The 27,317-nt window shown below is 40.6% G+C and overlaps 1 protein-coding gene across 28 annotated transcripts in view; it reads right to left on the bottom strand.

Moving 5' to 3' along the window:
- Window positions 1-27,317, bottom strand: part of EPB41L3 (erythrocyte membrane protein band 4.1 like 3) — a 139,040-nt gene that overhangs the window by 33,443 nt on the left and 78,280 nt on the right. For all 28 annotated transcript variants that reach the window (XM_027676101.1, XM_027676106.1, XM_027676249.1 and 25 more), the window contains 5 exons: window positions 8,881-8,985; window positions 6,601-6,643; window positions 3,358-3,433; window positions 1,577-1,795; window positions 1,174-1,261 (listed from right to left, as the gene is read on the bottom strand). In XM_027676101.1, coding sequence (XP_027531902.1) covers window positions 1,174-1,261; window positions 1,577-1,795; window positions 3,358-3,433; window positions 6,601-6,643; window positions 8,881-8,985 — 531 coding nt within the window. The remainder of the gene's footprint in view (window positions 1-1,173; window positions 1,262-1,576; window positions 1,796-3,357; window positions 3,434-6,600; window positions 6,644-8,880; window positions 8,986-27,317) is intronic.

Raw genomic sequence — 27,317 nt, forward strand, 5'->3', positions numbered from 1 at the left:
TGGTTTGTGGATATCTTTGTATTGGAAAAAAGCTAACAAGTGACATTTGCCTGTCCGTTTCTCTCTGCTCTGAGTGTGCCTTAAGATTTTGTGCCTATCTGCAAGACACAGGGAAGGCAGTGGCATCCCTCCTGGTACAGTGCTGTCCATTGAGTTGTACCCAGATTTTTCATTTTCATTAAAGGCAATAAACAGAACACAAAAGATTGCCTTGAATTCTCTAACACACATGCACAGCTCCTATGAAATGCCCCAGGGACACAGTTGCAGGCTCTTTCAAGATCCAAGCTGCAAATTTATCTCAGTTCTTGAAAGGATCTGCTGCAGTGCAAAAACAGGCTCACAATAATTTGACCTTTACAGAAAATGTAGTGCTCTCCACAGGGCAGAATTCTTTGGTTCAGTACTCATTTGCCAAGGATGCTTGCTAACCTCAAAAATGTTAAAATCCATTAGTCTTACTTTGAAGAGTGAAAAAAAAAAAAAGTAATTATTTATTTGGGAAAAAAACCAACCCAAACCCAAAAATCAGACAACCAACACAAGGCTAGTAGCTGGCTCTCTCAAGCCACAGTAAGAATGACCATGTTTTATTCATAACTTAACCTGCTGATTATTAGAGAATCTACTTGATCATAGGAGAATGTTTCCAGGAGAATTACTGCCCTTCCTGTCAACCGCAATGACCACACTTCAGAAGAGAGACAAGATGCTGTCTCCCCATTACCATCAATCTGATTAGGTTTCCAGCACAGCTAAATAATTGTAAATTCTCTGCAGCATTAGAAATTATCTGCTTATCTAGTTAAGATAGCATAGTTGGCCTTATTAAATTGAAAAATGTAGCTGAGTGAAATGACAATTGATCACTCTCTGGACAGCTTCTAATATCCTTCCTCATTACTACATCCATTCAATATTTTCCCCAAGGATTTGGTTGTTTAATCAACATGAAAGTTGATGTGCTTTGAATCTATAGGCTAAATTATGTTACAGTTACAAGATATATTTATGCTTATCCCATGAGTCACCTTTCCTCATGCTGACACATGATTTATCCCCAAAAAAACTCCCATCTCAAAAACAAAAGAAAGAATAAATCAGGGAGTCCATGCAGATTAAAGCACCATGCCACAGGAGAAATCTGACCCATGAAAGAACCGAAGTACATACCTTGGCATGATGGAGATCTACTCCATACATTGATAGTTTTTTGGCATTCTCCAGGAAATGCATCTCAGCTTCTGCAGGTGTCATTCCCCTGAGGAAATGCAACCAGTTCTAGCATAAATGTTAAGGAAATGAATCCAAAACAAAATCCAGCAGCTGGAAAACATTTTCAGCCTGTCAGAAGTACAGCAATACCCCTTAGGTAGCTGGGTACCTACCAGAGCCAAAGATCTGATGCAGACCCTGTTAACTTTCACATCACAAAGCTCCTCTCTATCCAAAGACACAGAGAGGAGTCTTACCCGAAAAATATTAAGTATACCGCAGCAGATTTTAATATCTCCTGATGCACCAGGATGGTACCTGAAGAAGCAGGCTACAGCTCACATTGCTGCCCTCTGCTTACCTGTGGCTCTTGTGCAGCTCAATCACTTTGTCCTCCAGCTCTTTAGTGTGATTCGGGGCAAAGCGAAATTCGCTGATGTAGTCGCTGCCGTATTCATCTGGGTCGTAGTCGCCGAGCTCCGACTGCACAGTGTAAGAGCCCAGCAGGGCCAGCGTGACGAATGAGCAGGGCAGCCGACCCGACACAATGTCATCTCTCAGCTGCAAGCAGAGGTAGTACCTGCAACAGAGCACCAAGGTGGCTCAGACAGTGCTCCTCCACCTCTGCCCCCAAAGAAGCACCGCTCAAGCACTGTCAAGAGGTCTCAGTTCTGCTAGTAATTTGCAGACAGTTCCCAAGTCCAGAGTTTTTCAGATATTTACAAGGATAATAATAATTTTGTAAAAAACCAATCCCAAACAACCAAAAGAACTCCAAAACCAAAACACCAAGCTTTTGCCTAATTTATCAGTAGCAACACCTAATTTACCGTTATACAGCAGCATGGAGATCTCTTAATAAAATAGGTTATTACTTTGTTTAGTGACATAAATGGAGAAATACCCATTAAACACACTAGATTTCTATCACAAATCACTAAGATATAAATCTACCTGATAATTCTTTTTTTAAAAGAAAATAATTAAATTATAATTAAATAAAAATATAAAATATAAAAAATATAGAAATAATTAAAAACCTGATATACTGTTCATTAATGGGTAGCTGACCTCTAAGTCATTCAAAAAACATAAGCTGTCTCTTTAGCAAACTGTTTTGCTTTCTCAAAAATTCATTTAAACCGTAAATGCTGTTAAAAACACAGAGATAAACAGTGCAAGGGATCACTAGATAGAAGAAAACAGAAAATAATGGGGAGAACACTGGTTTGGTGGCAAAGGCAGAGTTACCAGGGGAAATTTGAGAGTGACAAGAGGAAAAAAGCAATCCTTTCCTTTTGAAGTCCTCTGTTCAAATGTGAACTCTTGGCACACTATTTCTGCACAGTACCTACCACAGGGAACCTCTGATCTAGGCCAAAGGCTTTGTGCTACCTTAAAAGCAACAAGTAAGTCCATAAAGCATTAAAGGTTAAACATATCCACAGGTTGCAAAATGCTGAAACAGACTACAGAACAGTTAGCTGACAGCACAAAACTTGTCATGGCTCAAAACTTTTGTGCCTTACACCAAGGAGGAAATCAGGTGAGGGTTCTTTTGGTTGCAGTTGCAATCTAATTACAAAAACAGAGAGCAGAGGTGTAGATTGCAGAGCTAAGTGACTTGGAGAGCAGGGAGCAGCCATTCATTACCATCATATTCTCTATTCCGTGCACATCAATTGCTTACTTTGTCAAATGACACGCAAAATTTACATGTATGCTTATTCTTATCTATTCTGGTTTCAGCTGGGGTTTCGGATTCAGTATGGTGCTTAAACCACAGAATCATCTCACTTCTTTTCTTTCATAGACATGATTTTACTTACAATAATAACTCATTACCACTGGCAAAAACGGGCATCAGGCATCTTTGTGAAAATTAAAATCAATTCCCAGGAATATGTGTATTGAAAAAGCTGGGGTTTAGAGTTAAATTAAACAAAAGTCTTCATAGCTCTGAGGATAGACACTGTTCATACTGTCTTTTCTGCCAAAGCCTTGCATATTTTCCATAAGCTCATATGAGAAAGAAAGACAATGGGAACATAAAATATTCCTTTTCTTGGATAATTACAGTGTAAGCGCTACTACAAACAGCTTTTAAGCCCCTTCTAGAAAGGTATTTAATGTTTAAAACACCTGGTAATATCTTCAGATAGCTGGGCAGGATCTGGAGGGTAGAATTTCACATTAAATGCAAACTGCCAAGCACCACCTGGAAAAGAACATAGATAGACTGAAAGTACACTGTAAGTGCAAAGAAAGATGCTGATGCTTTCAATCACCAACAGACTTAAAAATATCCCAGCCAAGCAATTAATAAGAACAGGATTTAGTATCTTTTTCCCACACTTCACACTGAAGACACTGTATTAGATCAGATTTTACAGTTCTTTTCTTATTTAGTAAGATTGTCACTGAAGCGAGGACTCTAAGGGAGCAGTAATTTATTGCCAATATTAAAAAAACCCTTAGTCTGAAAACAAGGTTTATTGAAAATAACCGCCTGAAAACACAGTCTATATAAGCTTTAAAAAACAATAACCTGAATCAGAGGTACTGAAAACATCACAAGTCAAGAGTACGAATGGGCTCTGGGGCAGGGTTATGTGCCAAGGTCTAGCTGCCCAAACCAGCTCACAGCATCCTCTCAGAGTGCTGCCTCAGCACATAGCTCCTTTCTTCAGCAGACATAAATTGTGCAGACAAAGCTGCAAGGACAAACACAGAAAGCATGACCGAAAAAAGTACATAGCACTAGGGAATTCTTCTTGACTTATTTCAGTAAGTTTAGGTGACCCACGTAATGGATACCGGTTTGTACCACCACAGTTGGTGAAATTATTTCTGGAGTGTTAGCTTTAAATGTTGTAAAGAAGGAATATCAAGATTTTAAAAAGAGTTGAACATGATATGTAAATATAGAAGCTATTCTGAAAAAAGGGTCAGGTTACCCTAGCGCATGTGTTGAATGCAAATAAAAAGCAATAACAAAACCCCAAACCACAAGCAACAAGGTGGTTTTACAGTAACAAGACTTTTCATCAAGGCCTCTGTTGTGGGATATACCCCTCATATCTACTTCTACCACATAAATTACAGTATTTTTGTAGTCCAGAAACCAGAAGCAAAGTAATGTCACTTCTCTATTCTGATATGCACTGGTGTCAAAGGACAAATCTAACTAGAAATAAATATCCCTCTCGAAAAATTCATATTGGCCATGTAACAAGGAAGTGCTCAGGAACACCGTGAAAATCAAGACTTTTCCTTATAAACCTTACACAGGGTAGGGCTTTCCCATGATCTTCCATTCAGGGGCATGTTGTGCCTAGGTACCTCCTAAAGTGTATTGAAGGTTTGAAGGTATATCTGGTGCACTCTCTAGTAGGATAGCTTATATGCTGGACAGATCTACTTGCCCAGAAACACTGTATAGTTCTCCAAATTGGGTGTTTGGGAGTATTTGTTTAGAGACAATAGGGAAATTTCATTGTATGCAAAGCCCCATTCACTTTGATGATCCACACACCTGAGAAAACAGGCTCATATGTTCAAGGCCGGGTCGGATGAGGCATTGAGAAACCTGGTCTATGGCAGGGGTTCAAACTAACATGATCCTTAAGGTCCCTTCCAACCGAAACCATTCTATGATTCTATGAGTATGCAAGAAGAGTTTTGATGTTTATCATCAGGGCTTCAGCTCCTTGTAAGACTTTTGGAGTCCTTGATTTTAGGAACTTTTCTGTTTTCTTGGGCCATAAAAGTTGGTAAAGGAAGATTTGGCTGGCAGCGAGGATGGGGCATAGTCCCACCTGGGAGTGGACCAGACCCAAGGTGGGAGTGCAGCCAGTGAGTGGCACCTGGTCCCACAACAGATGGAAGGGGCCCATAAACCTATTCCTTGGCACACGTGAAATAAATCAAACTTATGATAAAGCCTATCATATAGCACAGATGGTTAAGATACTAGAGTAAGAGGCCTTCACCTCATACTTACAGGGTTTTAAATAAAACCTAACATTGTGCAAGTTAGTGGGTGCAAATGAAGGGTCACATACATGGCCCTTTCTCACCACTGAGATGAAATTCCTGTGATCTGTAGTGTGGTACAAGTGTTGTACAACTCAACCAGGGTTTAGCAGGACTATATATATGTTTGGAAAGCATCATGGGTAACAGCACTACTTTTCACCCTTGTCCTGCTCCAAAATTCTGGGGTGAATTGTACAAGCAAATTATTGCTGTCATCTTCTGCAAATACAACTGTCCACTGCCTCAAGTACAGGACAAGACTCTTCTGCCCTGGTTAATCTCCCGCTGTCACAACCTTTCATTGTCTATTTCATGGCTTGGGAACATATTAAATGCATTTCAAATCTGTGGTGGGGAGCTGAGCTGCTTTACTTGTATTGAGCAGCAGCGTAACCTGATTCATCGAGGTCTAAAGCACCTTCCTCTCCAGATATATCTTCTCATGAGATTTAGAAAAGGTAAATTTTCATTACTTTGTATTGCAGATCACTTACTTGTAATGAAAATACTACTGGATGAAAGGTGAGGTTGTTCATAGTAAGTGGGGAAATTTTCCAGTGTAAATTAACCTTTTGAATCTTGGAGAGGGAAAGGATTCACTTTCCAGGTCTGGTCCAACAAATGTGAACTACCAGATATATTTGCTTGTAAAAGCACAAGTGTTAGAAGAAATCATTTACAACATGTGCAAAGAAAAAAAAATACTGAGCTTTCCTGCACACAGAAATCACATACATAAAATTTGGTCAAGTTTTAAAAGGGGGAAGAAAAAAAAGGCAGGTCAAATTTTGAGCCTGGCAGTCTCAACAAGGCTTTCCTTCGAGAGGTTTTTGAATTTTTAATGTAGCAGACATCTAGTTTTAACAACCGAGATTTTTAAAAGATTGATGTGAATCAGAAAATTGACTGTTTCTCTGTGAGTTGAATGGTCATTTTAGGAGCAAAGATCAAGCTTCTGAAATGCAGACAGGAAAGATATTTTAGGTAGAATGCTATCTTTGCATCAGTGAAATATTTCAGTATGAGGCATGAGTAGTGTTCCTGGATATGATATAAATATCGGTAACACGAGAAATAATTCATATACATGGCCTAGTCCCTAAGGTTACATTGCTTAATGTCAAACCTCAGTTTTTTGCATCTCTGCAAATGTCAAGTTGTTTTCAGCAATGCATGTTCATTTGTTACGAGTCTCAGCAACCACTCACACTCATTATGGGATAAAATATCTAAAAGATGCAGGTAATTCTTTTGCCAAAGACTTGGGACTGGATAAAAAGATGACTGTGAAATAGGCTTTTTTGCCACGGGGAGACATGTAAAAGGGGACAAGAATAACAAACTTACTTCGGATCTGCTTCTTGATTTCCTTGGCAGGGTCTAACCAATTCTGCAAAGAAAATGTTTCCTTTTTTCAATTTGAATTAGAAAACACAAAAAACATTATTTTTAAAACAGTGCTATGAGTTGAAGCTAGAACACGCAAAGGTCTGCCACCCCTTTCTCCTTGGAGCAGCAGTAGGCTGGGATAACACTACCTTTCGTGATGTGGCCCTGGGAGAAGCAGGATTTTTATTAACCTTCCCAGACATTGAGGGGCTAAATGGTTTGAAATAAAAGAGAAAAAAAATAGAAATTGGTAAAGTGAATCCACAGAAATCTTTTTCCAGAGTATCTTCTCGAAAAACTAAATTTCTGGAAGTTTGTTACAATTGGTTGCTTGGTTGATTTTTTTTCTCCAATCCTGGACAGGCTGAAAAGTCTTGCTAGAGGATAAGCAAGTGCAGAGGAGGGCACTACCCCATTTGCAAACCAATATGGGCATGAGGGGCTTTTCCAAGGAAACCAGAGGCAGAATCACAGCACCTCTGCCCCCATCCACACCGTGCAAAGCCCAGTGACTATGCAAGAAGAAAACCCTTCTGAGGAGATGGGGAATTATCACAGTGATGTGTTAGTACTCTGTGGACGCCAAGGGGCAGATGAAAATTCCTCTGGGTGAGGTACATAGCAGCTTGGGGTCTCTTAGTGCCACTGCTGCCTTGACCTCTAACGGAATCAAATTAATATTTAAAATGCATAACAGCCCAGAACAAAAAGTTTGCTTCCCCTAGGAAAGTTTCACTTCTCCAAAGAAAGATAAACAAATGTATCAGAGAAACAAAAAAACATTAAAGAAATATCAAACAAGCAGAACACAACAATCCCTCCCCAACAAAAACAACCAGTTTGCAGCTGTCCAAACCTGGTCTGTGGTGCAAAACATGAGCCTGAAGAACTCCAGCTATTGCTGAGGACAAAAGCACACTATGTACCACAAAATTAAAGATGCATCAGCATTTCTGTTTACAAAGATGTCATGTGATGTGGGCACATATGTTGTCTGGTTAAAAGTTATGTAGCAGAGGATGGAGGTGAATTGCTAAGTACTTTGACATTAAAAATATACATGTTTTTGATCAGTAAATGTGGTGGCAGGCAGTTATTCTTTTAACTGTTTAGTTCTGTAAAGTAAATGGTGACCTACAAATGTTTAGTGTTTCTAAACCAAGTGTTAATAATAAATCCATTCTTCTCTTTCCAGTACATGAAAGCACACCTACCTGGAAATGCACTTAGACATCTGCCTAGCTTTCATAAAAACTCAAAACTAAGCATATGCTAAAGTGTTATCTTGCACTGACATGGACCAAGTATCTGCTTAAGCGATTTTCTGAATCAGAACAAAGAAGTCCATAAAGAAAGGGGGAAAGAGAGAAAAAAAGACTGACTTTTTTTGTATCATATATAATTGAAACAAACGGAAGTCTAGAAAATACAACTGTTGTTCCCACAAGACACAAGTAGTAAGAGCTCCAGCTCCATCAGGGAAGACCTTTCAGGCCACATAAAGCACAAAACAGCTTCACCTGGTGAGCTCTGCTGGGCTACTGCATATATTGCTAAGAAGTTTCGCACTGTTTCAAAATATTTATCTTAAAATGCCAAAATCACACAGCATATTTTAAATTATTCTTGATACTCTCTCTTTCCCTGTAACAATATATATACATATCACCTGCACACTAGATAATCTTTGACACAGCTTATTTCATACTAAAGTTGAGATGCAGACAAGCAGAATGTGATTCACTCTTGCTACCAACTGCTTCTGAAGACTAATGTCTTTAGTCTAAGCAACAATAATGCTAAGATAAAGAAAGTCAAGACTTGGAGCCTTACTTTATCTTAGCAGTTAGCAGGAGCAGTCAATCATCTCCTGCTTATCTGTGTCCCAACCACAGTATTATTAAGCCATATTTTAGTATCATATATTTAGCAGTGTATCTCTGAATGTCAATCTGACTTTCACCTATGGCAGTAAAGGAATAAATTATACTAGAAAGAGAACCAACTATATGATTAACTTCCTTCATGTCATAAACAGCCAAAACAGAGGGAAGCCAGGGAAACACAGGAGATGCTTTTATGAACTAGAGTGAGTCACAGAAAACAACAGTTCAAACTGTCTATGGAACCTGGCAAGGAAGATAAAACCAACTTCTGGATTGTTGCAACTGTCTGGGGAGTCTCTCAGTGAGCTCTGGTGTTCGCAGGCCACAGGTCAGTTGCAGCTCTGTGGGTTACCTTTTGGTTTTCTGTGTCTCTGTATGTTAGTCCAAAGTAGTCTTTTTCCAAAAGGTTCAGATGCTCACACACTTTGTCGAATAGCACTTGACCTCTGGAACGTTTCTGTAGGAAATGAACAGAAAACAAAACAAAAAATATTACGTTTGCAAAATAACATAAGAAAGCATTAAAATAGCACCTCTTCTGTCAAATCAAAAACTTCAAAATCATTCAATTCAATGCATCCATCTTTCTAACCTATTGACCTGGAGCTTCATAGGAAGCTGCTGAATGGGGCAAATTCTCTTTCCCTAAAAGCTCAAGTCTTCTTGCAGAGTTAAAAATAAGTCACACATGTCATGTTTCAAGTCTCAATAGAAGACCTCTCCTGTCTTTCAGAAACTGCAACTTCAAGGGCATGCTAAGGTCATATCTCTGCAAAACCAGAGCAATTCTTTGTGTGCAAGCAGCAACAAAGAGCAGCACAAAATATTCCTGGTCATGGATTATCAGAGCTGTGACTGCGGCGGGGTGCCAATCCACTGGAGATAAAACCAAACATGGAGATACTTTTTGCTTCTGTAACAACGTGGACTGATTCCAGGACTCATTTTTGTCTAATATACAGGGAAATGTGATTACACCATCTACTGAAATCATGGAAAGAGCCTAGTATCTAACTGGGAATGCAGTTGGGTAAGAAAGCAGCTTCCCATTGTCCCACTAACCTTCTTTACTGCTGACATGTTAGATGAGAAGATGTCTGTCAACAGCCAGAGCCAGAGCCCTTAGCAGAAGCTTCGTAGTATCTCTCATATTGGACAGTAAATATTCAGGTCATCCTAGTTCTCAGTGTTGTATGTGAAATTGAGAAAAAAAATCTCCAAAAGACCAAATGCAGACAGAAATGTCCTTTTTATAAGCTACATGTTCCAACTTTGATATGTATTAATTATGATAATCAATTCAAAATTATTTGGGACACTGTTTCATTACTGCTTACTTTCGTAAGTGCAACTCAGCTAAAGGAAAAAAATCTTCCTGCTTTATTCCAAACACACGCATACATAAATATTTTAGTTGATGTCAGCACAGCATTTTCTTTATCTGTAGCATACACATGACTTGAAGCAGACTGGAAATACACTACTTGCTTCAAAGGCAATGCAGGCAGCTGAAACAGAAGATGAGAGAATGCTGCCCCCAAATTTACGCACCTCTGCTGACAGAGTTGCACCCAGACTGCATTACCAGCCCAGCAGCCTTGGCCGGGAGAGGATAGTTCACAATCCAAGCTGACGCAGCTATGCCAACAAACCCATGGAGCCCAATGCTGGCCTCAAACTATTTTAGAAGTGGTAAGCAAGCCAAGAGAAAAAAAAGAAAAGAATTGAGGATTGCTGCCTAACACTCTGTGAAAACATTACAAGAGACAATGGAGGGAGCTGTGCAGCTTAATGTAATTTATGTTAAATTTGGTGTTCTGATGGTATATTGGAAAGGACACTGGGAAATATCCTTTACATTTTTATCAATGGGGAAGCTGATGCATGTAGCTGAGCCTAAAAAGTATTCTCCAGCTGAGGAAAAAAAACAGGCCCAGAATTGCATTATGAGTGTATTGCTGTAGCTTTATTTACTGTGTCTTCCAGCAAACAGCTTTACGGCCTTGTTCTACATGTCACATGCTTTCCACCCTGTAGTAGGAAGCATAAATATGCTCCAGCTCCTTTATAATGTCAAACAAATGTTTAGTTAATTCTTCACGCTCCAAACTTGGAAGTAGATAATAAGAGGTTGGTGGTTTTATACTTGATTCTCCGTGTAGAGGAACAGGAGGATAAAAAAGATCTCACTACTGCTGTGTGGAGAGGAATAAACTCAGAATCTTCCAGCCAAAATAGACACATTTCTGCTATAAGCAAGCAATGCTGCATTTTGCCAAATTTCCTACTTCTCTACTTGTTAACAAACTAAGTACTTCTACTGAAAGGAGAGAAATAAGCAGGTTAGCTCTAGAGGACGCCAGCTTTGAAAAATACTGTCTGCACCACTGCGCCATTTACATGTACTCAAATTGTGACACTTCAATGCTCTCTTAATTTTAAGAGTCACTTAAGGCCAACACAGGAGCTGTTTTATCTGGCCAATCCGTGTAGCTACACAGATGTCTGCTATGAGAAATACTAGCTAGCAGCTGCAAGGTATGGTGTTTTAACAGGGAACTACAGGAAACAGTTGTGCAGGGCTGTGCTGTAATAAAAACCAACCAACCAGAAAACCCCCAGCACTCAGGATTTCTTGACTATGGCAATCCTGAATACTTTGCATGGCAATATATCCCCCTCCTCCTCCTTCTCCTGTATGAAGATGCCCAAGCTGTACTCAGTCACTTTCTGCAAAATTCCTGCTGCATCAGGATATGGAAAACACTGCTGGTGCTGCAAGAGCACATCAGAAATGCCACATGTAACTGAGAGCCTTTCCCGGTTTGGGTGCTCTCTTCACCATCACAAGGTAGGAACTAGTGATAGCTGAGGGAAAGCCTTACTAGGACCACTTCTCTTCCCACTATCCACAGAAATGCCCATCAGCATCCAGACAGATGAGCCTCATGTTGCAGCCTTGCTGCTGTCCCAGGTCAGAGATGACCTGCAGGAGTAGGATTTAGATGACTCCGGTCATTTGAAGAGTGGGGGTTGCCTTGCAATGGAGCCACCCCTGCTGCTCTAATACAAAAGCCAAAAGAAATCCTCATGCACCTGTATATAGGCAGCAGTGACACTTTGCACCCACGTGGTGTGAGCAGGCACACTCTGCTTCTAAACCATCATTGCACAGAAATACAGTGAAGGGAAGGTACTGCATAAATTCATGGGAAATTAAGAGGTTTAGTTAGGAATATATAATTAAAGAAACTGAACAGACCTCCTGTGCTCTTCCTAATTGCTTTTATTTTACTGTGTGCCCAAATAACCATGCCAAGAAAGACACGGGTATCATTGCTTTGGCAGGGACAGAGTGGGAGGAGGAGAGAAAGGTCAGCTTACAAATTCATACAGCTCCTCAATCCATCCTAAACCTTTGCTTTCTATCATTTTGAAATGACAAGTCTAAGACAACAAAAGATTGACAGTCTGCTGGTTACTGTGGATCATAAGTTAATCCCAAAAATGCCAATCAATTCTCAGCAGTCAAAAAAAAAAAAAGAAGACTTCAAGCTATAAAATACTGGCCCTGTAAATGAAGAGCTTTTCTGAAAGGCAAATATTGCAAGAGTCTCCACTAAAAATACTCTTAGATATTTTTCAGGCATGAATGGGATGAAATGAAATGTGCAGATGTGAAAAAAGACACTTTGTTTAAGCTCTGGCAAATCAAGAAAACAGAAAGAATACAAAACATAGATTTGATGGTATAAATGAACACAAAGGTCCGGGAGCAAAAACTTTACGCTTTTCACAGTCTCATCCCTGCAGCTCTATAAAGGCCAGGGCTCTCTCTTGAAGCTGGAATGGGAATAAACAGCCTCCTGGTCAAGCTCCTGGTGAGAGGAGCCAGCAGCAGCAAACTTGGCAAGTCTGTGCCTGCCAGCAATTTCCACACACACACACACAAGGGAAAGGAGAAGCAGCCTCTCTTCTCACCAGCTTCTTTTTGGTTTTGGAACTGAGCTTCTCCCTCCCTCCAAGGCTGAAGGCCTCCCCTAGTTGTCTTCTCCAGAAACAGTTCATGCTCAAACCTTTCTACATCAGCTTCTTCAGCCCATATCCCTCCATTATACCTCTACCGCCTTACAATCCCACCAGAACAAGATAACAATGAGGAGCTCAAAAATTAAATACTTCTGTCTTAGCTCTTTCTGGATAACAAGATTATTATAAAGTCAATTATTCTCACTGGCAAACAGTTGAGTAAAATATTCAGTATTTCTTTATGCAGAAAAAAAAATAAAAGTTTTCCTTTATTATGATTAAGCCCATAAGCTCTAACCTACTTATAATACACAAACATTATTCAAGTAAAACATTCAAGCCTTTGTTATTGATACATTATAACTCCAGCCATAAAATACGTATTGCATGTTAATCACAGAACCACAGATTGGCTGAGGCTGGTGGGCACCTCTGGGGATTGCCTAGTCCACCCGCCCTTCCTCTTCTACCTACAGCAGGTTGCTCAGGATTGTGTCCACTTGGGTTTTGAATATCTCCATGGATGGAAACTTCCAGCTTGTGTGGGAAATCTGTGCCAGTGTTTGACTATGATATGATATTTACTATGATGGTAATTTTTTTTCTTCCATTTAAATGAAAATTCCTGTCTTCCACTCTGTGCCCCTTGCCTCTTGTCCTGGCAAAAGGGTACCACTGAGCATACTTTGGCTCCGTCTTCTTTACTCCTCCCATTAGATATTGATAGACATTGTTAAGATCCCCCCAGAGCCTTTTCTTCTCCAGGCTGAACAGTTCCAGCTCTCAGACTTTCCTCATGAAATAGATGCTCCAGGGCCTTTGTAATACCTGTGGCCCTTTGCTGGACTCTGTCCAATATGTTCATGTCTGCCTTGTACTGGGAAGTCCAGGTCCAGACTCAGCACTTCAGGAACTGAGTAGAGGGGAAGGATGACCTCTCTTGACCTTCTGGTAACGTTGCTTAGGATGGCAGTGGCCTTCTGTGCTGCCAGGGCACAATGTTGACTTTTTTCCACCTTTTTGCCCATCAGGACCCTCAGGTAATAAAAAAACCTGTATTGCAGCAACCAAGCTACCAAACCCGTATGTTCTTGTACTGTGATAAGCAAAGGGGAAAATTACATAGAAAATGAGCAACCAACAACTTAATACAAAGATGTGACATCAACTTTCTTGTCATACAGGTACTAGTAAGACCCCAGGAAATTCCTTTGGTATTTAGTAACATACAGGGACAAGATCAGAAAGATTTCAAATGTTATGTGCTGGATGGTGCTTCCCAGACTGGAAGTCAGTTGTACCAGAGGAAAATTTATCAGGATTCAGAACTGATACCTCCAAGGGACAAATTTTATTTCTGTGCAAGACTGTAGGCTTGGCTCCCCCACGCCAGCAGGCACCACCTCTCCCAAATGTCTCCTTTAAGCTGCTGTGGCTCCTGGTTTGGCCTGTCCTGAAACACAACCATTTGCAGTCTTCCTGCAGGGCATTTTGGCACCCACTCTGATGATGCAGCCTCAGTCTCTCTTCTGCTGCACCTCACCCTGAATGACCCACTTTCACTTGCTGGGGTAACCTCCAACCTACAGGACCAGCTGTTTTTGCTAGTTTTATTCCAGCAAAGAGGTGTCCATGCTGAGGATCTGTCACACTTGAGCTTCTTCCAGACAGAATCCAACCCTCTGTCTGACAGATTTCTCCCTGGAGGGGCAATGCCATGCTAGGACTGGTAGCTCAGGAAGGCCAAAGAGTCTCTGTTCTCAGAAGGCTTCAAGGCCTTGGCCAGGCAATGCCACAGCTGGCCTGACCCAGCACCAGCCATTGCCCTGCTCACATGAGGGGCCTCCCCAGTCCCTTCAAACCGTGATACACGGCCATGAGACTGGGATCCCTGTGCACCTCCACAGATTACCTTCCTCTCACTGACAGGGAAACAGGAGGAGCTGAAGAGCAGCAAACAGTCCTCTCTGCTTTTTAGAAATGAAACTACTGAAGCCTCCAAAGCGATGCATTTAGGAGTGGCTGTACTTTGGCATTTGATACTGCAGTTTCATGCGGGTGCAGAATGCTGAGCAAGAGTTGCCTGCAGCATGGAATCAATTACAAGAGATCACATTCAGACCAAATTTTGCAGTGCTAGGGAAAACCTGAAGAGAGAAGAGACTTCTGCAACCAAACAGCTACAACAGGATTCATTTTTGCCACCAATAACCATCATCTCCACTGCACAGTAACTGCAAGATCAGGGCACACTGATAGACTGAAACTTCACCTCCCTTTCTGATTAGTCAAGGAGCACAGCAAGACAAACAAGTATCACAGCTGTGGACCTGGATTTTAACAGGAGTTTGCACGTATCTTTCTGTGCGAATACATATGCAAACATGACATTGCCGCTTTCCTTGGAAAAGCTGCCAAGCTGCCAGCGAGCAGTGTCAGACTGGCACTAGCCTGGCATCAAACTCCATGCAATTACTGTAATAACTCTAGTTGGGCACGATTGCTGGAAGAAGGACAAATAGATCTGTATCATGAAATCTCAGTAGGAATAACTGGACTTGAATTGATGTTGAGGTTATCTGGTTCACATTCCTAATTAGCATTTGCACTTTCCAATGAATCTTAACAATGCACTGTATAAATGTATGGGCTGGCTCTAGCCTTGCATGCTGTAATGTATTTTGGCATGTGGCTGTACTAACCTCTTCCTTTTCCCCTGTTCTTTCTGGTAGGGAACCATTAGTTAATTTTTTTCATTTGCAATCTGCCTGATGAAAAAGATACCAATTGTGCCCAGACCACTGATTTGATTTCATTTTACTGTTTCAAATTAAATTACTTTTTGCAATTTATTTTGGTTGACACTTTGACTTCTACACTACATGGGCTGCACAGTAGTCACCTCTGTGTAAACACAAGGAAAACACCTGCAAAAGTTAAAATGTATAAGGAAACAAATAACTAGCACATACAAGAAGGTTCTCCCTCCCCCGTGGCAGCTTCTGCAATTATTTTTGCAACACAAACAAGTGAAAATGACTAAGTGGTTATACTTTGTTCTCACGGCAGTGAGATCTCTCTTCCCAAAGTTCCCCCAGCTGAGTCGCTGAATTCCAGCCTCCTGACAGCACATTTTCTCATTCTTTCCCGCGAATTACCCAACTTACCCAAAAATGTGCCTCATCCCAGAAAAAAAGCCTCACTGCTTCTGCAAATACTCATGACTTGCAAGCTAAAGTGACCAAACTTCCAAGATCACTTTTGTATCGAGAACCCCATTTCTGGGGGAGAGATTTTAACATCACATATATGTAATAAATAAATGCATAGGTAAATATGTAACATTTAATGCACTTAATGTATGCATACAAACAGATGCAAATTTATAAGTGAATTCAGTGTAGTTCCAAATGCAGAGAAGCTCCTGGCCACATCAGACTGCTTCCCCATCTACGGAGAGCCAACGAGAGATCCTAAACTCACACAGCTGTTCTGGTAAGAAGCACATTTTTAACAGTGAATGAAATAATAATCAACATACTATGAAATTTCCCATGGTTTTTTTCTGAAAAGAGTTTGAGCTGGTCAAGATATGAAGGAAATTCTAGATGCTAATCATTGCATTTTTGCCAGATAATTTCCAAATATGGATAACACATTCTTTGAATAAATCGTGACTGAAGCTGGAAAAAAAAAAGGCAAATAGTTTTTCTTTTTTCCCAAGAAAGATAAATGGAAGAAGTATTTCAAAAGAAGTTTAACTTCATTTCACTTCTACACACTTTTAATTTGCGTTTTCAAAGGATTTGCTCTTGTGCTGTTTACGCTTCTCCACAATTTCTCTCCACAGGGAAAAGAAGATGAAGAAGAAAGATGATAGAAGAAAAAAGAAACCCTGAATTTCTTCAATTCTATCATTTCTCAACTGAAGTCCCCAGCAGGAAGCTAAGTGAGGAGCATCCAGAAAGAAGAACAGGACAGAGAATCCTTCATGGAGTCTTAACTGGCAGAAAAGAGCAACTTTTCCTCTGGTTTACTGAATTAAATCTTACATGTGCAACGTGCATGATAAAAACTTTTGTAAGCATAATATGACTTAACCACTGGAATTTAGACATCTACATCCCCGGCTGTGCTTGCTGAAAATGGCAATGGCAGTTCCAGAACATCAACAACAGTTAATTCATCTGAAAGTTCAGTATGTTGAGAGTGATGTTCTAGGCATTACACAATACATTTTCAAGTAAGTAATTTCTGCTATGGAACAAAACCTTTGCTAAGTTCATTGTACAACACTGTACACCAAAGACAGAAGTAAGATATATGGAGTGACAAAGCAAACAACAAATACCCACAGAGAAAAAAGCTTAAAGATAAAAGAAATTAACTAATCTTGTCTTTTTATTCCAACTATTTTAAGTTTCTTACAGAAAAAAAATTGGGTTTGGCATATGAAGAGTATTATAAATCAAAGAATCACAGAATGGCTTGGGTTGGAAGGGACCTAAAGATCATCTGGTTCCAATGTCACTAGACCAGGTTGCTCAAAGTCCCATCCAACCTGGCCTTGAACATTTCCAGGGATAGGGCATCCATAATTTCTCTGTTCCAATGTCTCATCACCCTCGCAGTAAAGAATTTTCTCCCTGCATCTAATCTAAATCTTGCCTCTTTTAGTTTAAAACAGTTCCCCCTTGTCCTATCACTACCTGCCTGTGTAAAAATGTCTCTCTCTGTCCCTTCTGTAAGTCTCCTTTAACTACTGGAAGGCGGCAATGAGGTTTCCCTTCTCTTCTCCAGGCTGACCAACCCCAACTCTCTCAGTCCTGTCTTTATAGGAGAGGTGCTCCAGCTCTCTAGAGCATCTTTGTTACCCTCCGCTGGATGAGCAGGACACATAAATGTTCATAAATTAATATGCTCATAATATTAAATGTAATCACTAATAATAAGGACACAGGCATCCCTAGGATGGACAGAATGCTCTCAATCAATTCCTAAGCAGTTTGCCAGCATACGTAGGAGATACTGAACAAGACATTTCTGCCAGCCTTTTAGGTCACAAAAGGAAAAAAACATGCTCAATAAAAAGAAAAGGTTCAAAGCAAAACACACTCATTTTTTGGTCCTCAAAAGGAAGTACAATTTAATGTTTTCATAGTTCAGTGGTAAACTGTATTTGGAAATGTCCCTAGTCACAATTTCAAGTACAATCTACTGAATAAACTATTTAGTCAAAAGTGGGGAAAACTAAGAATGAAGCAATTTGAGAAAGATTTCATTGAATGAAAGCTGTACTAAAAAGACTTTTTTTTTCCCCAACGTGAATATACTTCATATAAGGAAATGCTTTTCCTGAAGGCTGCATACCAGTACAACCTCTCCAAATGTCCTATTTCTTTATTAACTTTTTTATGTGTAAACCTGCATAGAATGTCACAGCGACTAATACGCTCTAATAGTTTGAAATAAAAACTTCAATACTATTCTGCTTATCTCTGATTTTTTAAATTAGACTCTATCTTATATTGCTCTGCACATACAAATGAATGCCACATAAGGAAACTTCCAGTAGACAAGGAGGTATTTTGACATACAGTGATGACTGATCACTTTCTTTTTTCCCCCATTATGGTAGTACTATAATTTATCAGTTTATTGATATTTATCTTAATATACCATATTGAAATGTATTACCATTCCTGAAAATAACCTTTTCTGACACCTGCAAATGAAGTATTTAGATAAACAGATAAATATGTAACATTGTCCATGCTGCAGTTACATACCTGCAGCAAATGTCAATGACATTGTATAATATGACATAGTTTTTATCAGGGGCAACCTTCTTTAATGCCATTTGAGCTTGCAATCCTAAACAGCTAGCACTAATCTAAAAAAACCCAGAGGACTGCTAAACCCCAGTAAGAAGATTGGTGACCTAGTCCCGATTCTGGCATCAAACCAAATTAGGGTTTTTGCCTTCTACATCAGCAGCAGAGATCACACCAGCACTGCATCACATGAGCTCTAAGCATGCCAACAGGTGCACCACACAGTTTGCGTCCTTGGGAAAAAAGTGGGCACTTCACTCATGGCAATGCAACTGCTTTGGAGCCTCCTGAGAAAGAACAAACACTCTGGAGCATGTTTTTATACATGGAAATGTAAGAGCCATGTCTGCCTGTGCACAATGACTACAGAAATACCTGTCAAACATGATGATTATCAAATGCATCCCAAGTGCATCAACAGAATGCATACTGTATAAACTGAGATCTGGTAACAGCTTATGAGCTCTACTCTCTGATAAATGAATACAAAAATAGTGGACACAATTTCTCAATCAGCAGTTCTGTTCTCAGCACTGATTAGTCTCACACATTTGCTAAATGATGGCATAAAACAATAAATAATAGTCCACATTTCTGGAGGCTTTTCAACAGAGAAAGTAACCCCCTCACTCAGTTTTCTTAAGAACACAGATTGTTTGGGCTCGGATTTTAGCTAAATGTGCAGCTGATCCATTGGCTTAATGCCTCCTGATTGCCGTACTGTCTCCTGCAAAACACTCTGCAGTAACTCAGACGGGTCTCTTGGGATTCAGTAAAGCAGCTGAAGCTTTTCCAGGGGGGGTTATAAATATAAATATTTCCTTATTCTACCTATACTTGGGCGAATTCAGCAAACACTCATCTCTCCTTCTTAACAGCTAACTAACTGTGCACAAGCCTAGTAATGTCACAGTGAGCAAGGGGAACCAATCACTACCTGTAATATAAATAGTTCCTGGCAGACATTAACAACAACCAACGACAAACATTTTGTTTATTTTCAGCTGAAAAAAGCTCCACTGTCAACATAGTCCGATTTACAGAGTAATCTTGCCATATGAATTTTAAAGCCACAGAGCTCTCCCTGACCTACATTGCCAGGCTGAAGTGAAAAAAAAAAATACATTGCACAGAAACCACAGCACAGAGAGATGCTCTTGAGGCAGGAGAGGTAGCAGGATGATAAGCCTTTTAGTTTTGGGGTACCTTAGTATTACACCATCAGTGCTGGGGTTGTGAAGAAAACTAACATAGCCTGTTCTCAAGCTACATCCAAGCTTTATCCACTTCAGATCAAAATCATTTCTGCCAGAGCAAGATAAACCATGAGAGACAGACTTTGCTGCCTATCAACACTTTGCTTTGCAAGCAGATATTTCCTCACCACCCAGTCCTGTCTCTGATATTTTGTTCACTGTGTCAACAGACACGGGCAAAAAACATAAAAGCAGCCCAGTGGGGCTTTCCCAGTATGGGGCTCATCTGGGAAAAAAATCTCCCATATGAGGCATTAGGATTTTATATGACAAGCTAATATAGTTAGGGAATGTAATAAAGTGAGATTTACTTGGTTTTGGTCTTGAAACAGCAACTCTTATTGCTAACATGGGGACAGCACCTATAAATTGGAGCAACTAGCAACAGAGTTGATGATGAATTTAGACAGTTCGGTTGGGAGCTGGAGCAAGTAGCAGGCACTTCAGTGACACAGAAATGGGGCAGGAAACATGACAAAATGCACAGAAGCTTGGCAGGAGCGTGACTGGGCAGTGACATGAAAATCAGCAACTTCTCTGTTGGATGGGCACAGGATAGATGGGGGAATGTACACATTTGTTCAGAAACAGCAAGAAGCTTTAAAATCTGAGTATCCATTTGGGAAAGGGAAAAGGATAAGCAAAGCCCTTCATCCACTCTTTGTGTTGTACTTTCCAGCAGTGCTTAAAAACTGTGTGGAGGTTGAGTGCTGGCTACACTAGACACCTCAGTAAGAAGCTGGAGGCAAGGACCACCCCAGGAAATAAGCCTGGAGAAGACAAACATGAAGGGAGTGACACAGTCTCACCCTGGTGAGGCCATCAGCAAGGACAATGACAAGGACAGGATCTCTGGAGCCACCAGACATCTATCTGTCTGGGGTAAAGGGCAAGTGGAAGATCATCCTCTTCTAGGCTCTTGCAAACAGATTAACAAGCAATGAGCCTTGCAGTACCTCTGTTTGAGTGTGCATGACCAAACCAGTTTTTTAAAAACAACCAGATGGTAAACAAGCTCCTGTTGCCTGGCTTGTGTCCAACTGATGCCCCAGGGGAAGGGGGCCAGAGGCAATGTTTCAGTAGAAGTTTTCAGCTAGCCATTTGTTCCCTAGAAAATGTAGCTTCAGGGCAGCTGAAACTATTTGTCAATGTAGGTGGACCCCTCTCAATAGTTTTCAACATTATGAAAAATAGCTGGCACCTCCAAAGTATCAAAATGAGGATTTTTACCTGCTAAGTCCTTCATTTCACAGTATAAATCATTTTCAGAAACTATTAACAAAAAGCAAGAGATAAGAGGACTAGATGTAGAAAACAGATGTGGAGAGGACACGTACAACTTTTTTTATTTTTTGTTATTTTAAGCTTCTGGCATTTGATTGTGGCCATGTCCTCTGTTGTGCCAAAAGGTGGAATTTAAAGCCCAACCCGCTGTTCACTTGGTATGACATTTGGAGGAGTTACTTGGTTTTAATTCTTGGTTTCTCATTCAGTCTCTAAAATACTTGTCTATTAACTGGAGAAAATGCAAGAGACCACCGCTTAGGTGTTTTGCTACCAAGATTACAAGAGACCTTCTCCCTGAATACCACACAGCCCAGATGTTCCCAGCTGTGAGAAGGTGTCAGGGAGCTGAGCCTCTCCTAGTGAGGAAGAAATGGTCCAGACCCACACCAAACCCTCCCTCAGCCTCATGGTATTTCCAAAAGGCTTAGCTTAACCTGAAATAACTTGTTTTGATAAAGATTTCTTTAGCTTCAGTGAAATAATAATAATAAACATCATTAAAAGAGAGTCCCAACATTTTTCCTTTTGTTTCAATTACCAAGCTTAAGCAAAAAACCTTTCTCAGCTCAGCCTCACAGTTGATTATTATGAGTTGGATAACATTGGTGTTGATTTTTTGATCATTGTGCTTCTTGAATTGATGAGTATTTTAAGACATAAAAAGCTGCCTATGGTATTTGGAAAAAGAAAGCCAGAAGAATTGTACATTAACTTTATTCAGCTGAAACATATTCAGGCAATATTTAGACTCCTACTGACATGTGTCAGGTAACATAGATCTTAAGTGAATCCCTTGGCTAATCCAAGTCAGCCCTAATTAGAAGGTCTGGGGACAGAAAACATGCTGTGTAACGGCATTGATGCCTCTCAACCCAGTCACTTGCACTGAAACACATCCTGGGGAAGGAACAAAACCCAAAACAAAGGTCTTCATATTAAATTAAGTGAAATGTAAGCAACGAGTAGGTCAAAAGGAAAAGACTTACTAAAAAAATTCCCTCTTGCATTCAGTAATCAGTTTCACATGTAAAGCCGTTTGCAAGAGACTGTGTGGAATTCATTAAACAATTAAAATGTGCAGGGGGCAACTGAAACTGTATCCTTCAGAAATCAGAGTGCATCCTATTACAGAGGTTTCCTTCTCAACCTTAAAGCCTACCTCAAAATGGATGAGAAATTCAATGTTATTAACTCCTCATGCAAAAGCAGGTCCATGCTGAGACAGCTCCCACAGAAGGGTTAGCATGGACACTGTGCAGAGAGGAGGACCATGGGGCCATGCATTCCCCCACTGTCATACAGAAACATATGAGGATTTTTCCTCCAGCGGAAGTCTTGCAGGGCAGGAAAAGCAGCACACATAGCATTGAAGCCAGCAAGAACTCCCTTTCATTTCAGGCAGTGGTAGCAGTGCAGAAATAAGTCCGCTTGTTCTCAACTCTTCAAGCCTGTCCTATGACAGTCTTTAATAACTTATTTTTTAAGGAAGCATCCATGTACTCTCACTTTTTAACAGCAAAAAGAGAAATTCATGCAAAACACAAAATTTCAACCTATTAGAGAATCCATTTATTTCACCTCCGTTTTGCCTTCAAAAAGGAGTGTCAGCCCATACTTGCATAGGGCAGAAAGGGACCTGTTTACTCCAGTCTGCTTCTGTCCATGTTACAAATCCTGGTTTCAAATGTATGGAAACAAAACTGCTTGCCATTTCAACTCAAGTACGCTACTCTGATGTCACCTGAGGACGTGGAGAAACCCACTAAGAAAGTGGGGCCTCCATCAGGGACAAAGTCACCAGAGGTTCATCACAAAGGCACAGCAGCGGCTACAGCATGGGACACCCAACCACTGCCCAGATCCCAGTGGTAGTGTGACTGAGAAAATTTGAGGAAAAAACCCAACAACCAAACATAAATAGTGTATTTTTACCTGTCCCCTCCTACTTCAGCTGACCTCCACTCACCCAGACGGGGGGTAGCAGTAATGCTTTGTGAGATGTCAGCTTTCCATGTGCTCTGCAGCTTATCAAAATCCTACGTCAACTCACTGCTTGATGTAGGGCTGCAGAGATGCCACAGACAGGCTGCCATGGAAACATTTGTTTTAATTTACTGGTGGCCTGCACAATAAGAAAGTCAGAGCGGTACAGGAATGACGAAAGAGTATAAATTACCAATAGGCTCAGACAGCTGAGCCTACCAAAATGAAATCTCATTATTTTACCATTTTCCCATTTAGACAGATTATGTTATAGATTTCTGATCTCACTTTGTGAATAATAACATGTATATGTTTAGAGCAGAAACAAATACAAATTCCAACTTGTTTTACGAAGACACTTTAAATTAGACTATGTGTAATGGAGAGCATAACAGCTGGTTCCATTTGCATCTTTTAATTAAAATGCAGTAGTCTAGATAACAGAAAATTGGAATGGGGCAGAGCGGAACAAGGAGGGAAATAAATCCCAGAAAAAGCATAACTGTACCCCTACTTAAAGCTGATGAAACCCAGAAATAAGTTACTTTGCTTGTTTTCTTGTATCTTAGAAAAAACTTGAACTAGTCTGTTCATTGTCTTTTTTAAGGTTTTAGCAGTCTTTGATCTTGCTTTATCTTTGGTTCTTCAAACCAAAAAATGCAAAGCACAGGTCTAGTTTGCTTAACAGAGAAGTCTTCAGCTAAGTCTTTGCAGTGCAGCTTTGACCACTGCTACGGCCTCTGTTGCTTTGACAATCAACATTTCTGAGCCTGATGCTGGCTGAGAGAGGACAGTGAAGAGGCCAAGGAGAACCATTTCCAGCAGGGGTGGACATTTAGGTGGATACCACCGCTCAGTATTCCTCTGAGCAGATTGCGTTGACTCCTGTGACTGAGTGCTCCAGCTTGCTCACAACATGGGAGAAACACGCAGCCACCCTGAGGCTGTTCTTCTTTAACAGAGTACTGGGGAAATATCTGTGTACAGCAAATATCTCTTCTCCAGAAGCCAAAAGCTTTCCCTAGCAAAGGGAGGCACCATTAGGTGGCCATCCCACCTCCAAAAGGAAACCCCTCTCTGAAATAAGGCTGCCACTACCATCTGCAAGCTTCTGGACAAGAACAGCAGTGGGGGTAGAGATGGCAGCACTGGTGGTTTATGGTTTTGGAGGAGGATGAATGAACAGGTTGGGTTACCTACTTAACCTGGTTTTGGCTTGTAATGTCTTACTGCATGAAAGACTTTCTGGGTCAGGACAGATAGAGCACACAGGCAGTAACACTGCAGAGCCTCAAGGGAAGGATTTTACCTGGCATTTGCTTAAGATCCTTCCACTGAATGGATACCATATTAGACAAACCCCTGTTAACCTCAGCTTTTAAGTTAGTTCCTCTACATTTTCCCTGTAGATACATCTCATACAATATGAAAACTCCCAGTGTCACAAATGCAAAGCACTAAATGTGAGAGAGACTGAAAGGTACAGCACAAAGCAGTGAAGAGGCTCAGAATTAAATATGGAACAATAAAGAGGAGCTTCTGAAACAAAGGACACCAAGGGGGATAATGGATTAACCAAACCTGCCTCAGAAGCGTTTCAATCTGAGAGTATGTGCCATGTCGGCTGCCAGGTCATTAACTGGATGAACACATAATTGATAAGCTGCAGGTTGCACTCTACTGGAAAGCAATAAGCTCCTTTAAATGACATTAATATTTAACATATATAAAAAGCATTTGTCATTTGCAAACCGCTCTGTAGAGTAACTGATGGATTCTATAATGATCTCCAACTCCCAGACTAGGGAATGCAGTTCTGGAGAGATAAATACCTGGCCTGCATCCAAACCAAGATTCACTGACAGAGCTATAATTCTAACTCAAAATTAGGTTTCTAAGTTTCTGGTCCTTCTAGATTACATTGCTTTGTAGCCTTCAGTAGATAGAAGCATGATACACACAGAGCTGAAAGACAGGAGCTGACAACATAGGATGACATTTCTGACTCACATTCACCAACTATCACATTCCTACCCTGGGTCACTGTCCACTCCAAAACATGCAGCTGAGTGGGTTGAACACAAGGAATGGAAATATTAAATATTTGATTGCCATGTGTTGTCTGCCCCTCTCACCTTTCTTTTAAAGAATTAATCTTGGGGAATTTACTGACCTCCACAACTTGTTGGGTGTCTCAGTATACTTTATATATCTATCTATATCTATAGAGAGAGATATGCATGTATAGGGTTTTTTCCCCATTTAAGCTGATGCAGTGAGTTCACTTGTAGGTGAGCCTTCAAATATGACAGCATTTTTCTGAAACATGACAGATTTATTTCTCATGCTGCAGCACTGAGTTTCTGTGAAACAGCCACAAAACTTTGTTATTATCCAAAATTCCTGTAGGAGAACTTCATCTTCAGCCTCCAACATGATTTCCTGAGATGTTTGCTGAGACAGACCCTCAGTTTCCCTGCCCTACTAACTCCCTTTGTATATACTGTTTTCTCCTCAGGAGAAAAAGCACAGTGAAAGTCACATAATTTCTCTTAGCTGGACTCAGCATCCTTTTGCTGTAGCTAAACTTTATGCACATGGAAAGCAGACTCCCCTGGGGATCTACAAAGTGTTCTGATGGGCTGGAGTGGGCTGTGCCAGAGAGGCACCTGCAGTTTCATCCTCCATACACACAACATACAATACCACCTAGGAAGGATGCAAAGTCTGAATTGCCCATTTAAGGCAAGTAAATGCATGGGTCACTCCAGCTGCACTTGTTCCCTGAAATATTTGTTCCTTCTAACTAACTTCTGTTTCAACAGTCTGCTCATCATTATAGCCTTACAGCTTTGTCATTTGAGGATTCATCCTTTTAGGAGCTCTATTCTCATCAATATCACATTCTGCCTAGGCAGCCTGATCATCTTAGAAGGAAATAAAATGATTACTGATGACAGCCAATACAACTTCAAAATATTTCAGCAATGTAAGTAGAAAAAATGCATGCAAAATTTATATTGGACATTATTCAAGAGCTATTCAGAACTTGCAAAGCAGAGAAATCTCACAAGCAATAAAACATGATGGCTTGCATATGCTAGCATTTTGACACTTCAACTCCAACAGAGCTCATTTAGTGGAAGAGTGCAACTTCCTATCAGAAATTATTATTCACATTTTTTGCATAAGTGGAAACCTGACATAAAAAATCTCTCTTTCTGCACCATCTCAGATACCAATAAAGCTCAGCCTGCTACAAGATTTCCATAGAAATCCTATTTGGTAAAATTTGCTTGATTGTATTCCAAAAAGTGACTCACATTTTACAAGCAAGTGGCAAGAGCTCAAACAAGTTTGACTCTTCACATCAAAGCCAGTATGAGTCATTCTTCCAGCTTAATAGCTCACATGCTATCCTTGAGAGACCAAACTGAGACTACAGGTCAAGAAATGACCATTTAATAGTCACAAGGTATGTGGCCAAACAGCTAGTCCTAGACTGAAGGAAACAACACAGGACTCAACCAGTGAAATTAAAAGACACTCAACAGCATGGACTGCTAAGTTGTTGTAAGAGTAGTAAAATACCAGCTTCTGTTCGCAACTCACTCACACCATAGCAAAATGTGGCCCAAACTGTAAAGTCAGGGTTAAATAAAAACCAATGAGGCTTTTCCTCACATGTCATTTTCCAAAGCACTTAAAAGGAGAGCAGCTGACAGACACAAGGGCCAAGTGCAACCTGATTGTAAAGATGTTGTGATTTGGCTCCCAGTCGGTACTCTTTTCCTCCATGCTCTCTCCTTCTCCATGCTCCTTCCTATTCCCCTTTCAAGACTGCAGACTATTTAATCTCTGCCTTTATAATCTCCTGTTCTCCCCAGGTGGCTTTTCTTTACCATGGCACTCTGAGGTTACCCAAAGGAGGGTTGGCTTTGCCAAGCCCTCCAACACACATCCTTCCTCTACTATCCGCTGCTCAGCCAGGGCTCAGCCCTTCCTTGCATGCATGACCTCCTGACCCGAAGCAGGTTCAGGACAGGCTAGTCCACTGTCCAAAAATCATCTTGTTGACAACAGCTGAATGGAGAAATGGGTCAACTCTGAGACACTGAATTTTGTCATGCTTACTCTGAGGAATCAATGTGCTCACTTTCTGCTTTTCTGGAACCTTCTGGAGTTGAAGGCAAGGCATCCTCTTAGCATGGGTCTGCCCACTGGCACAGACTGTCTCCTAAGTAAGAGCGCACTTGTCCCAAAAGTAGGTTCCTGTCAGAGTCTCAGCAGGGAAGGCAAGTTTCCTTACAGAAAAATCACAGTATCTTTCTGCCAGTAATGTTCAGACACAGTTATGATCCACAGACATGGAGAAGCACACAAAACTCTCCACTCCCACT

Source organism: Neopelma chrysocephalum, unplaced genomic scaffold (genome assembly GCF_003984885.1).
Source record: "Neopelma chrysocephalum unplaced genomic scaffold, ASM398488v2 Primary Assembly neopelma1_22, whole genome shotgun sequence".
Classification (NCBI taxonomy): Eukaryota; Metazoa; Chordata; class Aves; order Passeriformes; family Pipridae; genus Neopelma; species Neopelma chrysocephalum.